We start from the raw sequence: 15,357 nt of genomic DNA, 5'->3' as shown, positions 1-15,357 counted from the left end.
AGTGCTTTGAGTTCAGGTCAGGTCCTTGGTTGTTGAAAAAATATCCTTCAAATATCCCTTGCAGCACGTGTAGTGACAAAAAAATTAACTAAATGTGTGTACCTAGGATTTAAAAATAAAAAAAAACCAAAAAAATTATGTCTATTTAACAAAATTAAAAAAAAAAACTGCATGGCATTAAGTAAAACCATAAATTAAAAAAAAAATATTATTTCGCATATATTTTAAAGATATAATTTCAAGGCTTTATAAAATAAGGCAAATATATAAAGATATTCCAAGGACCTTAAGAATCCAATAATAGGTTATATCCTATTTCTCAAAATTAACAAGAATGTGTATTTATATTTTTTTTACTTTTTAATATTTCCCTAATATTTGTTTTAGAATTTTTCCTAATTTTCGTTTTCCAGAGCTCAGCTCACAAAGCCAAGAGAAACTAAGAAAGTAAATATTTTAGGAATTTAGTAAAAAACTAAAATAAAAAAAAAATAAATAACGAAAGCCGCGGCATTTAAGACACCAAAGCATTACTTACCCAAAACAAAAAAAAAATAAACAAAAACTTACAAAATATCCAAAAAAAAGAAAAATGGAACAATTTTAATTGGTGTCAATGTTCAATGAATAAACTTAAAAAAAAAACGTAAGAAAAGGCAAATTTTTTTAATTGGAGACCATTGGTTTGTTTATATTTAGTAAAAAAATAAAATTAAAAAAAATATACATATATAATTGGCATTAAAAAACTAAAATTAACAGAAAAAAAATAATTAATTGTATATGGTGCGGGATATAAATGGAAGAGCAGGAATAATACCGAAAGCGTTGTTCTTATAAACTTATACAAAAAAATCCTAAGACTAGTTCTCAGTTCTCTCTTTCTCTGGGAAGAATTCTGCGAAGAATTCTCTACCAAGGTCGCCAGACCACCAAACGTTGTTGTACAATTTCCGCCAATTGGCGTTGTCTTTGTCGTTTCCTTTCAAAGATCTGATGGCGTATTTTTAGGAGGATACTATCCCGAGGAGCTGCAGCGGCAGGATGCGGCGTGGAGACCTGATGGAGATCCTCTATGAAGTCCACTTCCATCTCATCGGGGGATTGGGCTAAGAATTGCTCTTTTCTGGAAGTTGATTCGGTTTCGACGGAAACTTGAACGTGATCCTGGTCATGGTCGGTTTGGTCAGCCATCTCGCAGGGATATTCTAGTTTAAGGCAACGTTGTCTCTGTAAATTGTCAAATTAAATAATGTTTTATTAATAAATTATAAAATTTGTTGGGGTTTTTGTTTTATATGGATATTTTGAAGAAAAAAATAAGGTTTTAAACCTGAAGAATTAAGTTTAATAGTTGTTTTAAACATGTTTTTAAGATTTTAAATGTTTTAAGTATTATAAGAACTTATGATATATGGTATAGTTCTCGTATTTTAGGTCTCAAAATAGGTTCTTAGGATCAAGAATATTTTTACAAAAATTTTAATTTAATTGTTAAAAGAAAATGGTTAGATAAGTATCGGATATGAATATCTTTTTGAAAAAATGTTTTTTTTTCGCAAAAATGTCATTTTTTTTAAGGCAAGTTTCTAGTTTTTTATTTTAAAGGGCTTTTTAAATAAAATAATTTGATAACAACATTTCTATAAGCTTTCTTTTTTGTACAATTTTCCTTTAAAATTAAAAAAAATATTAATTTTTTATTCACAAGTGGCCTATTTCTAAAAATAATAAGAATTATTATTTAACTAAGTTTCTTTTTAAGTTTCTTAGGAGAGTGATTCTTTCTAGCAACATTTTTAGTTAAGAACTGATTCACAAAAACATATTTTTTTTAACACAACATAGTATTACATTTTTAAATTTTATTTTTAATATAATTTTTTTGAAACAAAATATTAAAAGAAAACCTACCTTCTTTCGACTGGCATTCTCGGCCAAAAATCGGCACAGCTGCTGCAACTGCTGCTCCGCCAGGTCCTCCTTTTGTGACTGCTGATCCCGATCCAGATCATTACTATCCTGATGGCTATCCTTATCCTGATCGAGGCGACGCTGTTGTTGCTGCTGCCGCTGCTTGATGGCCGCCTGCACCTTGCAACGTGTGGCCGAGCTCAGGCTGAGATCCATGCCGCGGCGCTGTTGCTTCAGTATCTTATAGATGACGCCCATTTGGGGGTTATTTCGGGATGAAACTCCAAAAATCCAAGTATTATATGTACGATATAAACGGCAAGAGTTGCAAGCAAAGACTGTTTCCAAATGCTCGCCTACGCGACTTCTTATACGAGAAGGAGAATTCTTTAGCTCCCCGGCTTGCGCTGCTCTGCTCTGCTCGGAGCTGAATATATGTTTGGAGATTAAAAATAAAACATAACTCGTGGGCCCATGTGTTTCTATTTTTTTTTTTTTTTCCGGCAGATTGCGCGCCAAACTCGAAACTCCTCCGTTGAGTTGAAAACTTTATGAGACATCCATTGCTCAAGTGGAGTTCGGTTTTTGAATCTATTTTCTGCCCTCATTACAGGGCCTTTTAGCAGCGTGCAACACATGTGGCAGGCAATCCAAAAATAGAACAGAGCAGCACTCTCTTCTCACACACAGCTGCAACACTTTCGCTGCACCGACCAGCAACAGCAGCAGCAACATGCAACGTGCAACAGCAGCGCATGTGGCCGTCTGGCAGTCAAAAGTATCAACCATTTCCATTTCCATATATCCATCGCTGTGTCCTTTTCCATTTTCCAACTGCATTTCCCAAAAACCAAGAAAAATTCTTCAACCGAAATTTTCAGCAAAAGAAACCGCATGTTTTGGCGCCAGTTTCTTACAAAAGAAAGGGTATTTTAAGGTATATGGGGATTTATGAAGAGGTTAAAAAATATAATATGGCTTTTTTTTAGTTTTTAAAAAAAAGGGATGAGTTTTTAAGGTTTTTAAATATTTTTAAGCAATTTTTTATTAAAATTTTAAATATATTTTTTTTTGGCTGGGTAACTAAAAAAAAGGGTTTAAATAAAATATAAAGTATAAAAAAGTATATATATTATACTATAATACATAATATATATATAATATATAGTTTTATTCATTAATAATTTAATTCTATAGGAGATCTTAGGTTATATATTTTTTTAAAAAGTATATTGGAATAGGGATTTTTAGAAATAAAAGCGGAAAAATATTTTTTTCTTTAAAAAGTTCCTCAATAATTTAATTTTTAAACAATAAAAGCTGCTATAAACCTTATAAAATTATATAGTTTACATAGGTATCTTATCTTTATATATAGATATATATCGTTTATATATAGATATCTAAACAGATACAATTTTAAAATAGATAGAGTATCTCCTAGTTCATCATATATTTGAAAAAAACCAAAACCAAATCAATAATGTCGTACCGAGCATCATAATGCTAGTACTCCCAAGATCCTCTAGCAACAGATCGGCAACGGAATATAAATATCTATAAATAGCCCCTGGGAAAAAACACTTTGCAGGCAGATACTTCCACAGCTACAGATACAGATACAGATACAGAGAGACAGCTACACAGATGCAGATACAAATGGGCTGTGCAGATACGGGTGTGTGTCATGGCATGCACTTGAACTCCGCATTCACATGTTGCATGTTGTGTGTGCCACACATCTGCCCTCTCGCTTCCACTATGCCGCGCATACAACACACTATATGTATGATGATTTAAAAATATATATATCTATATATTTTTTTTTTGGAGTTCAAGATGTTTAAAAGTGCACTTCAAGTGCGTTACAATTTGTGTCTATTTTTGGCAGCTTGGGAATATCTCTCGGAATAGAGTGTGGTAAGGAACTCGGGAGGGGATAGGAGTACGGAGTTTGGGTGTACTAGAGGATAAGGGATATGTATAGGGGGTATGGAAGGGGGTGTCAGGAAAAGTGCCCAGATAACGAGCCTTTTGTAATGTAAATCACTTGCAGGAAACCCTAAAAGAGAGCACATCGGGAATTTTTCGGGATATATATTCGAAAAACATGTTTAATGAGCAATTTTATAGACTCCAAGATCCATTGTACATGGAATTAGATACGCGGCTAGGCTATGGAAATTACTGATAAGAAGACAGTGGGATTAAGTGGGATATAATAATAATCTTAAACTTTAATCTATAAATTTTGTGCTTTGCAAGAACCTTCGCCACCAAGTACTATTAATGCTTTAAAGGTTTTTGGTTTCAATATATTTTAAAATATTAAAAACATGTTAAAAATAACTAAGTATAAAATTTAGAAAAAGAAAACCCTTAAAAGAATAAAAATAATGGTGATGAAAGCTCTTCCAACGCCTTAAAAATATCACATTACATTTAAGTAAAGAAAAATTTAAAAATCCCAAACAATAACTAAATACATCCTGGAATTTCTCGAGTAAGATATTAATTTTTTAAGCCTTTAAAATCTATTAAAAAACCCCTTTAAGTAAATAAAATACCTGTGACGAATTCTCTTGCAAAGCCAAAAATTTAAGTAACGAAAGAAGTCATCTTTATAAACAATTTCTACCTATTGTGAGTCTTTCTTTAATGCACTAATTTACTAAAGTCTAAAAATAAATATTTATTTTAAATCTCATTTAAAAAATTTACCCATATATCTGTAGTATTCGGCCCACTGTTCTCTGTAGCCCTAAAATCTCGGCTTTCAAGCATCAGATTTGCGCGTGTGCGACTACATTTTCTCCCCCAAACCACCACCGATCGTCCCTTGAAGCCACAAAATACTCCTAAGTGTGTCTGCTCTTGGATTTCAAAATTTTAAATATATTCATATATATATATATATACGAGTACTGTATATATTTGTGTACTTAGATAACCGACTAAAACGTCTGTTACAAATGTAATTTTGATATTTCATTCGAGCATAAAAATCGGGGATCGAAAAATGAAAAGGGAATGGAGAAGTCACTTGACTCGTCTCCCATATCTGTCGTTTTCCCCTTGGGGTGACAATTAGCTGTTTTTTTTTGGGAGACCCAGGCCTGGGAAAAAGATTTCCCATCGTTTCGAAAGGGGGTGTATACGTATAACAGCCTCGGGCCCTTCGGAAAGTGAAATGAAATGAACCGAACAAGTGCACTAACCATATCATGAATTCCATCGAGAATAATAAAACTTTCCCTTCTCTATTTGTAAGTTTTCAATAAAAATATATACATATATATATTTAATTCTTGGAAGTAGCTATCCAATTGGGTGCAAAATCCACTGATCTCTCGGTGGGGTCTCTTCTTATTTTTGTGGCGCAAAGCGCGCCAATTTCCATCATCCTGCTCCACATGATGGCAACCACCTCGTAAGATTTCCCACGCTTCCAGATGAAAATGAAGAAACCTGGGGGTGGATCGAAGGGTGGTCCTGAAAGGGGTTTAACAGTGGGGTGGGTGTGGAGTTGAAGATTCATAGGGGGGGATATTGGGGACAAGTTGTCAGCAGGCCTGTTAATGAGCTGCTTTGTTCGGTGGGGTTTTCAGATGGAAGATCGAGATTGAATTTTTATTACTCTGTCTATTAAGAATAAAATATATATTATTTTCAATATATAACGATCCAATTTCGAGTCTTGAGAATAGTAAGTTTTGGTTATAGTAACTTAAAATATGTTATTTTCTTTATATATCGATATTATTTTGATAATTAATACACATTCTTACATACTTTTTCTTGTTAACTTAACTTTCTTGTTAAAGTTAAAATACCTAACTTTTAACTTTATAGATGCATACATACCTTCTATATATTTTTCTTAAATATATATCATATTATTTTTTTTATTTCATCAATTAATCGATTTTAAAACGATAAATTAATATATAATGCATCATAATAAGCTAGAGTATTGCAAAAAAAAATACATAAATCTTAAGCCAAGAGCTAACCGCAACTGGATTGCGATGATCTGGGGGATTCAGAGCAAATATCTGTGGCGCACAGAACATGTGTTTGTGGCCCGCCCCCTTTTTATTTTTTCGAGTGTCATGTGTGGCGTTGAAGAGGCTGCCTGCCGCACTCGCCGATCGCGTGCAACAGCGTGGCAAATGGCATGGTAAGTGGCAGTGGCAACTAGTGGCACCAACCGTGGGAAATCCATGATTGCCGCAATCTCAAAGGGCTATCCATTGAGATATATTAGCTTCCTCCATGCACAGAAAAATCTAGTTAAAGACTAGTTATAATTAGACTTACTAATAGTTAGGAACACTTAGGAACCTACTTCTAAAACCCTTCTATTTCTCCCAGTGGACCCACACTGCCTTAGCAGAGATTACGCCAGTCCAGATCCCGGAGATCAAAAATCAGTAGCCTGAGACCGAGTGATAATAATGGGCATTACGTACATGGGCTTCGTATTGCTTGGAATTATCCAACCAGCTGACAGAAACGATTGGGTAACCGACTGTTCCCATCTTCCCCAGACTTCCCCAGACATTTTTCTTGATCTGGGGATCTAGTTCCAGTTATGGCCCCTTCCCCCTACTGCCCTTCTGGCTCGGCAGCTGAGAGCTTCCAGTGACCACCCTGGCGCTGAGATTTCTTTACCCCTTCCGGTGGCTCTACTCCTACTCCCCCCTTTGCCAAAGTAAACAAACTTTTCCTGCCAATTGGCGTTTTTTTCTGATTTTTTTCGCTGCACGCATGCGCCCTGACGTTGCCGGCGACGCTGACTGCAACTGCAACGCCAGAAATCTGAGATGATTTGTGAGAGAAACTGGGAAGCAGCTAAGGTATACCCATTAAAGGGGTTTAAGGTCTTAAGGAATGACATTAAAAACAAGAAAATAAATCGTTTTTTTAATAAAAAAAATATATTATAATATAAAATATATATAAAAACTAGAGCTTAAGAAATAATAACTAGGATATAACTATTATTAAAAATAGATATATTGAAATAAGTTAAATAAAAATGGCATGGTTCTGTTATAAGAACTATAGGTATTAAAAGGTTTAAAATAATAGGTCTATTTATCGAAAATCTAAATCCAATTTATATGGAAAACTCCTTCAAACCCATCTACCCTATTAAGAACCCAAACCCAGGGTATTAAAAAGCTGTTCCCTGTGCTCCAATCAACCCGTTTGGCAGTCACTGTGTCACTTCAGTTGCTGGCAAAACGGCATCCAAATTGGTGCAGCTCTCGAAATGTCGCCTCCCAAGAGCCAAGAGCAGGTCAAGAGTAGACCCTCCATATCCTCAACTGGATCGGGAGCCATGTCCAGGACGTATCAGTACAGGAAGGTGATGAAGCCGCTGTTGGAAAGGAAGCGTCGTGCCAGAATAAATCGCTGTTTAGAGCAGTTGAAGCTGCTGATCAGGGAGACGGCCTATATGGTGAGTGGAAGTGCCTTCGAAGTGAAAGTGAAAATAAAAGATACTCCAGGAATTCTTAAATAAAAATATTAAATCAATTTTAAGGATGCTGAGGCTTTGGCCAAGCTGGAAAAGGCCGACATCCTGGAGATGACTGTCCACCAATTGCAGGACAGACGTCGGCCGGTGACCACCGCTACCACCGCCCATTTCCAGCGTCTGGCCATGGAACGCTACTGGAATGGCTTCCGGCAGTGCGCCCTGGAGGTCTCACGATTCCTACAGCGTCATGATAGGCAACTGAATGAGAAGTTTCTGGAGGCCATGGAGCAGTATCTGCCCACCAGTCAGCCACATCCGTCCATCTGGCGTCCCTGGAAGTCTTGAGATTGGCCTTGTCTTGTGCATCGACCTTTAACCTCTACAAGTTCCTTACTTATTTTAGTTATTTTAGCTTAAAAAAAAATTCATTTAGTAAATAAAAGTTAATTTTTTTCTTTTAGTTTTTGTTTCTTTTCTTTTTTTTCTTTTCTTTTATTTTTATCGCAATAATTCCAAAAACTTGTTGGCTATGATTTGTTTTTTGTAGTGTAAGTGTGTTGGTTTCAGAATCAATTTAATTTTTTTTAATAAACTTTTTAATGCTAAATTAAGTATTGCTTATGTTGAATATAATGCACACAAAGTATTCTGTTTTTTTTAGAAGTATCATTAACGCTTACAAGATACCCAAAAAAATATTTTTATTATAATGTATATATATATATAATTTTTGTTTGTTGTTGTTTTGTGTATAAATATCAAGTAGAGTAGTTTTGCTTTCCAAAGATTATAGATGCTTGGTGTTTGTGTATTTGTGTTTCTTAAAAACTAAATTGTTTTTTTTTTTAAGATTCTCAAAACATTCCGGTTCTTATGTACAATATCTGTTCACAAATATCATCGGAGTTCGAGTGTAAGAAGCGCGAAAAATTGATTGTTGGCTGCATTTTAGTATTTTTTTTTGTTTTTTCACATCGACCTGTTGATTTGTATCTGTTGCATATATGTATAGGTATATATATATATATATATATATCATTTCATTATATTATTTAATAAATTTTTTTTTAGGCATGCAAACATGTGCAGGTGTACCTACATAAGTACGTGTGTGTGTTTTTTTTCCAACAATAATTAATTCTAGGCAAAAAACCATTGCAAATTTATTTAAATATTTCTCTCCCTATTCATAGGCCTATAACTGTGTGTACAACTAGAAATACATATAAATATTTCGGGTGCAGAAAGTAACTAAAAACTAAAGTGAAAAATAAGTAAAAGGGGGAAACCTTGGAATCGGAATCGGATTCGAAATTGGATATCTGTTTATATATTGGAAATTGTTTGGAATTTCGTTATGAATGAGTTTCAAGCACTTTTCTAGCAATTCCAATTTGAAACCTCAGCGGCAAAGCAACATGTTTTTGGTTTTTGTTTATAGGTTTTCCATTTCCAAAGCTTTCAAAGGCAAAAAAACTTTATTTATTTTCTTGATATTCACTTTATTAAATCGATTTTTTAGTTTTCTTCTACTAGGCAACATGATGAAAGATAATGGAGGGCAAAAAAAAAAAAATAGATTTAAGAACTATATCGGTTTACAAACATATTTTTAATTTCCTTTTTTTTTTAATCCTAAAGCTGAACCACATATAAAATATAGAAATTATTTTAGCATGGTGATTTAACCAAAAAGTTAATGTCAAAGATAGAGATAGAGATAGACAGAGAGAGAGTGGGATAAAGTGAGAGATAGAGATGGAGCGATAGCTGTTGAAGATAGTAGATGATATCGATGATTTAGGCGATAGTTTTGTTTTCATTCTTAAATCTTTTGGTTTTGATAAGGCATTAGTATTAAATATACGATATAGTTTCAAGCTCTGGTTTTTGTTTTTCATTTTTAAATAAAATATATAGAAATACAAAATTTGATATTGATTGAGTGCATTCCTTAATATGTTTTCTTTTCTTTATATATCTTTTTTTGAATGATTTTGAAATTGGAATGAAAATTGAAAATGATTTCAATGACACCGCAAAATCAGATTGATTGTCAAGCTTGATGAGAAATGATTTTTTGATGATTAATTTGATTTGTTTTAATTAATTAGTTAATTGATTGAAGACTTGCAAAGGATTTTTCATGCCACATGCTGGAAGCTTTTCATTTTTTTTTTTAGAAGTTTTCTAATTTTTTTTTTGGTTAATTTAATAAGCTAGAGAATAAATAGTGTGTGGGGGTGTGTGTTAGTTTTGAAATAGCTTTGGTTTTTAGTTTCGATTATCAACACTTTCGAATATCAACAGTTAGAGCCACAAAAATAAACTGTTTCTGTGAAAGCATTTTCGGAAGCCAATAGCATAGTATTTTTTTGCATATAAATATCGGTATCAGTATCGGTATATATCTTTATTTATTTATATATGTATAAGTATAGGTATCAGCATAAAGTTTAAATAGCTTTTTAAAAACGATTTTCTTTTTTTTTTAGTTGAAAAAAAATTAAATCCAATTGAATAACTATCGCACTATCGGCAGCAACTATCGATAGTGTTTTTTTCCCAAAGGGCTTGGCAAGCATTTCAATAAAAATGCCTCGAATGCCTAATATTTAATGCATATTTTTTCTATATTTGTTCTTCAAATACCTATATTTATTCATAATTTATGGTTTTTTTGTTTTTAAATTGGTGTTCAGTGTTTTTTTTGTTTGGTTTTGCTTTCTAATAATTTGTTTTTGGCTTTTGTTAATTGAAATATTATGTAAACATTTTTATTTTTAATTTTTCTATTAGTTGGAATTTCACTTTAAACTCTTCGAAGGGGTGGGTGGTTGTTTCTTTTGGGGGCTAACATAGGGTAGTGCCCTCCAAAATTAATTCTTTTTTTTCTTTGGGGGAAATGGCATTTTATAGTACATATGTGTGTGTTTTCGATTCGATTTCGAGGCGATTTTCAGGCCATTTTTTTTTTTTTTTTTTTGGAAGGTTTTTCAGTGGAATTCGTTGTCTCGTATCACTCGTCACTATCGCTCCTCCCTGCCCCCCATCGCACCCGCCCCTGTCCCTGTCCCTGTCCCTGACCCTTTCCTGGCTGACCCTGCTTTGGGGCAGGACTATAGGTCCTGCGGTTAATCACCACCTAAACTTAATGCCTGCACTATACGTGGATCAGCCTTACTGCCCTCGCGGAACTCCTCCAGGGTGAGGCGATCATCGTGATTCTTGTCCATCTGATCGAAGATCTTGTCCACTCTCTTCTGGGGCGTATTCTCGTCCTCCGTCTGAGGTTGCTGGCCCTTAAAATGTGTTTTTACTGTACTGTCTTAGTTGGTTTTTGGGGATTAGAGTACTTACCACCATTTGGTAGATGGCATCCACTATGTTGTACATCTCCTCGCGAGTAATATAGCCGTCGTTGTCCACATCGTAGAGTCGGAAGGCCCCTAAAAATTTTTGAAAATTATTTAAAATAATAATTATATATGATAACCGGTACTTTCTGCTTGAAATACAATTTTGTTGCATATTTAAGGGCACTTTTCTTAAGGATTTCCTGGTAATATTGTGATACCAGATACTTATACGTAAAAAAATTTTATTTCAAACTTTAGGGTTTATTTGTAAAGTTATTATTTAGTTTTAAAATAAAATTTTAAGCAAAACTCATTAATATATAAAACATACATATATAAAACAAAAATTTGTTTATACTTTAAGCTAACTTTTGAACTCCAAGCCTTAATTTAAAATAACCAACTCACAATGCAATTTCTCATCTAAGTTTCCGCGTGATGTAATGGAAAGTGCTCGGATAAACTCCTCGAATTCGATGGCTCCGTCCTGTTAAAATTATTAGGTAAAAGATTAAACCCTTGTATCGTTAAAAAATACTATTTAAAAACTCACATTGTTCTCGTCGAAGACGCGAAAGACCAACGAGGCAAACTTGCTGGGGTCTCCGTCGGGGAAGAATTGCTTATAGATTTTGATGAAGCCCTATTTTGGGGAAAGTCAAACAGAAGACAGCAGAGCGAAAGATAGAGAGGGGTAGAACGTGAGAAAGAGAAAAGGACATTGAAAGAAGCAAGGTTAATATTTTATGTTAACTTTTGACCTGGCTGGGTGGCTTTTTTCATTTAAAGTTTCGAGTAAGCAAGTCAGAACTAGACACATAAAATAGCATTAGAGTGAAAATTTGCGAAAATTTCTGCTGGTAAGTGAAATAAACGACTTGAGAGGGTGAGAGGGTGTTCTGGATACTGTTCTGGATTTTAAATTAAAATTTATGATTTTCTTGACTGGTATTTTTGGTAGTTTACATCTCCAACAACATTGAAATTGTCAAAATCGATGAATGTATGGATTACCTTTTGAAGCATTTTATTTCCCCTTTTTTTTATTTTGCGGTCATATATGTACAAGTTATTTTATTCAATCCACAAAAGTCAGTAGTAAGGTAGAGAGAAAAAGTACGTAGACCACATTTTTGTGGATTTCATGATGGCTTAAATATATATAAATATAGTATGTATGTAAGGTGGAAACAGTTTTGTGAAAATGAGCCACAATAAGAGGATTCCGTGTGCGGTTAGTCATGATAAAAGCCAGGAATGAAAATGTTCATGATGATGATGATGCAGGTTTTTGGTATAAATCTGATTTTCGTATACACTTGCAGACAAAAAAATGTTTAAATATGTTTGAAAATGTCCGTTTGTTGGTATTTTTTATGGTTTTAGTTAAGGATGCTTTTTTTTAAAGCTAGGGAGCTGAAACTTTGTATATGGCTACTTTTGGGATAATTATAATTGTATATGGCTAATTTTATATCAGACAATTAAAAACTATAGATTTCTTAAAATTTTTAATAAGAAAAGGCATCATTTTTGGTATTTTTTTGGATATAGAAGCTGAAAACTTTTTATATCTTTTATATAAACTTTGATTATGCATGAAACTCTTAATTATCTTTTTGGATTTAAGTAATTTAAGATCAGAAAACTGTATTCTATAACTTTATTGTAATATTTTAAAGAAAACGACCTAATTTTGGTGTTTTTTTTGGATATAGATCCTGAAAACTTTTTATAACTTCTATAGAAACTTTGAAAATGCCTGAAAGTCTTAAATATCGTTTTAGATTTTAAAATTTTTGGTATTATTTAGTATATTATTTAATTGTATTATAATATTTTACAGAAAAAGCCCTAATATTAATATTTTTTTTATATTGATGCTGAAAACTTTTTATAACTTCTATAGAAGCTTTGAAAATGTCTGAAAGTCTTAAATATCGTTTTAGATTTTAATATTTTTGGTATTATTTAGTATATTATTTAACTTTATTATAATATTTTATAGAAAAAAGCCCTAATTTTGGTATTTTTCTGGTAATATAAGCTTTAACATTTTTATCAATTATCTGCAAGTGTATACAAACTTCGGTTATGCCCGAATTTATACAACTTCCTTGTGAATTTTAGTATTTTTTGTTATTGTTGGTTTTTTTTAAATACTCACTTGTTCGGTCAGCAAACCATTGGGACAGTCTTTGAGAAAGCCTTTGTGCCTTTTTTTGTTCGATGTGATGTCGATGTCGATAGGATGTCAGAGGATAGCGGATAGCACACAGAGTTCAAAGTTCACGGAAAGTGTGTGGATAGTGGATAACATAGATAATCGAGGGGTCAAGTTTCAAGAGAAAGAAAGAGAGATAGAGAGATATATGTATATATAAAATAGATAGAGAGCGAGAAACAGCAAACACGATAAAAAACAATAATAATCATAATAATAATAATAAATGACAATAATAATAATGAGGATTTTAATTAAAAACCAATAACTGCCGGCAACCGTCATACAACGAAAATGAAACACAAATATTTGGCATTCTGGGGCGGAAAAATAAACGCACTCTTTCACACACGCAGCTTAAATTATATTTACATTTCTTTGTTTTTTTTTTACTCTTTAATTAATTATAGTCTCTTTTACACACACACACACTTGCCATAAAAAAAATAATAAGAAATAAATAAAAAAATATAAACAAATGATTGAAAAAAATTGCTTACCATTGACGGATTTCCTTTTCGGTAACTGCAAGATAGAAAAAAACATTACAGATTAGTTGAGAGAGCAATTGCAGAGGGGAACCAATAAAAAAAAAAGGACTAAGGACTAGGCATTGAAGGACTCGGGTCTAAGCACTAAGCACTGGCACTTAGTTGCGCCTCAAGGGTCCCTGCGGCTATCATTCTTAATATCAACAACTCAGACTCAGACCCCTCGGCTTGAGGCCCCTCTCTCAATTGACCCTAAAGGAGGGGGTATGGGGGCCTACGGTATCAAGTGCCTTTCTACTGAGCCGCTGAGTTATGGCGGCTTAAGTTCCACCACTGTCGGCTTGACTGCCCTTGGAGATTGATGGCGTTCACTTGACAGGCTTTAGCGGACTATATAGTAACCCAACCGTAAGCCCCCCGGTCTCCGAGCCTCTGGCATCTTCAGTTTTGCTGATGCCACTGATATCGCACCACACTGCGTATGAGTGATATTCAAACGTTGAACAATTTACGAGCAAGAACTTTGCATTTAATTAATTACGAATAGCGTTTATGGTCAGGTGGCAGGAAAATGCAAAATGCAAGTAAAGGCATTAACTTTTCATTGTCTGTTTGGTTCGAAACCTTATAGCCACAAATAGAACTCTTACTAATATGAGAAACCCAAACAAACACCTCCACAATTTGGCTTAAAGTACAACCGTAATTGAGTCCAGAAATGAGAAATGATTGTATATAATTCTCAGCTTTTAATGTAATTCCAGGTAACGTATCCAAGCCTCTGGTCTGTGGCTTCAATTACTTCTATTTCTGTTGTCAGTTTTTTGTCTATTTTTTGTCCATACCATACTTGTACACAATAGTAGTGGAATTTCAGACGCGTGCATAAGCTGGAAAAGCACTTTTGAAAATGAAAATGAAAAATAAAAAAAAAACAAATAAAAACAAAAACAAGACAAAATGCCTGGGCGATGATAGACATGGCCAGACCAGTGCTTGAGTTTTTTTTTTCTCCTTTTTTTTATTATTAGTATAATTTGGTCCTGTTTTGTGTTGGTTTGAGGAGGGACACGCTAACCTTTCTGGCACCCCGAGGACCCCCAAACCACCTAAATTAAACTTTAGCTGGATGGCACACGCAATTGAAATTGGCCTCTGTTGGGTGTATATATGTATATATGTATATTTATGCTGCACGTGTGTTTTGGGGGAGAAAATAAAGATAATTTTCGGTTCTAGGCGAAGTTTTTATATCCTTTTCAAGGTGGTATTTCAAGGAGTTATGGTTAAAGATTAAGATTTATTGCATTTTTTATTTGAATTTGATAGGCTATAGTAAACAAAACCATATTAGACCTCTTAACTGTATTCTATAGAGAAACTTGTCTCGCTTAGCACTTTTTATAAAAAAAACACTTAAATTTTGTTAAATTTTGATGATATTTGTTGGAAGATATATTTTATTTTTTTTCTATAAGACCTTTTAACTTTATAAAATTAATACCAAAAAAAACATCGTTAAACGGACAAAAGCTAATTATTTTATTCAGATTGGTCTCACTATTTAAAAAAAAGAAGAATATCAGTCATATTAGTATTAACAATCTTATAAAAAATAGCATACACAGGTAAAATAGGTAATAGGTATAAAAGTAGGTAAAATAGGTAAAACAGGGGAAAAAGAGAAAACAATTGTCTTGGGACCCTCCAAATTAAAATGCCGCAATTTTCTTGACTCTGGTCACACCATTTATTTTTTCAAAAAAAAGAATTCCATCTACATTATAACTATAAATATAATCTTACTTTTTAAATAATCATTTAATCCTTAAAAAGGTTATCAAAACAATAAGAAAAATATCAGATACTCAAGATCTCTGG

The 15,357-nt window shown here is 33.3% G+C and overlaps 3 protein-coding genes across 5 annotated transcripts in view; 1 reads left to right on the top strand and 2 right to left on the bottom strand.

Moving 5' to 3' along the window:
* Nucleotides 1-683: 683 nt before the first annotated feature.
* Him (Holes in muscle) lies at nucleotides 684-2,287 on the bottom strand. The gene is made up of 2 exons (XM_017246272.3): nucleotides 1,915-2,287; nucleotides 684-1,230 (listed from the first exon to the last, which is right to left on the bottom strand). The coding sequence occupies exons 1-2, from the start codon at nucleotides 2,170-2,172 to the stop codon at nucleotides 913-915; spliced, it is 576 nt and encodes a 191-aa protein (XP_017101761.2). The 5' UTR covers nucleotides 2,173-2,287; the 3' UTR covers nucleotides 684-912.
* A 4,865-nt stretch (nucleotides 2,288-7,152) lies between these two features.
* On the top strand, nucleotides 7,153-7,862 carry Hesr (HES-related). Its single transcript, XM_017246284.3, has 2 exons — nucleotides 7,153-7,381; nucleotides 7,466-7,862. The coding sequence occupies exons 1-2, from the start codon at nucleotides 7,193-7,195 to the stop codon at nucleotides 7,745-7,747; spliced, it is 471 nt and encodes a 156-aa protein (XP_017101773.1). The 5' UTR covers nucleotides 7,153-7,192; the 3' UTR covers nucleotides 7,748-7,862.
* Nucleotides 7,863-8,995: 1,133 nt separating this feature from the next.
* The window catches only part of Frq2 (Frequenin 2), a 44,954-nt gene continuing 38,592 nt past the window's right edge, over nucleotides 8,996-15,357 (bottom strand). For all 3 annotated transcript variants that reach the window (XM_070282926.1, XM_070282927.1, XM_043213092.2), the window contains 6 exons: nucleotides 13,486-13,510; nucleotides 12,929-12,977; nucleotides 11,315-11,404; nucleotides 11,170-11,248; nucleotides 10,763-10,851; nucleotides 8,996-10,704 (listed from right to left, as the gene is read on the bottom strand). In XM_070282926.1, coding sequence (XP_070139027.1) covers nucleotides 10,537-10,704; nucleotides 10,763-10,851; nucleotides 11,170-11,248; nucleotides 11,315-11,404; nucleotides 12,929-12,977; nucleotides 13,486-13,510 — 500 coding nt within the window. In that variant the 3' untranslated portion in view covers nucleotides 8,996-10,536. The remainder of the gene's footprint in view (nucleotides 10,705-10,762; nucleotides 10,852-11,169; nucleotides 11,249-11,314; nucleotides 11,405-12,928; nucleotides 12,978-13,485; nucleotides 13,511-15,357) is intronic.

The sequence above is a fragment of the Drosophila bipectinata genome, chromosome XR (assembly GCF_030179905.1).
Source record: "Drosophila bipectinata strain 14024-0381.07 chromosome XR, DbipHiC1v2, whole genome shotgun sequence".
Lineage (NCBI taxonomy): Eukaryota > Metazoa > Arthropoda > Insecta > Diptera > Drosophilidae > Drosophila > Drosophila bipectinata.
This window is presented reverse-complemented; position numbering and strand designations above follow the sequence as displayed.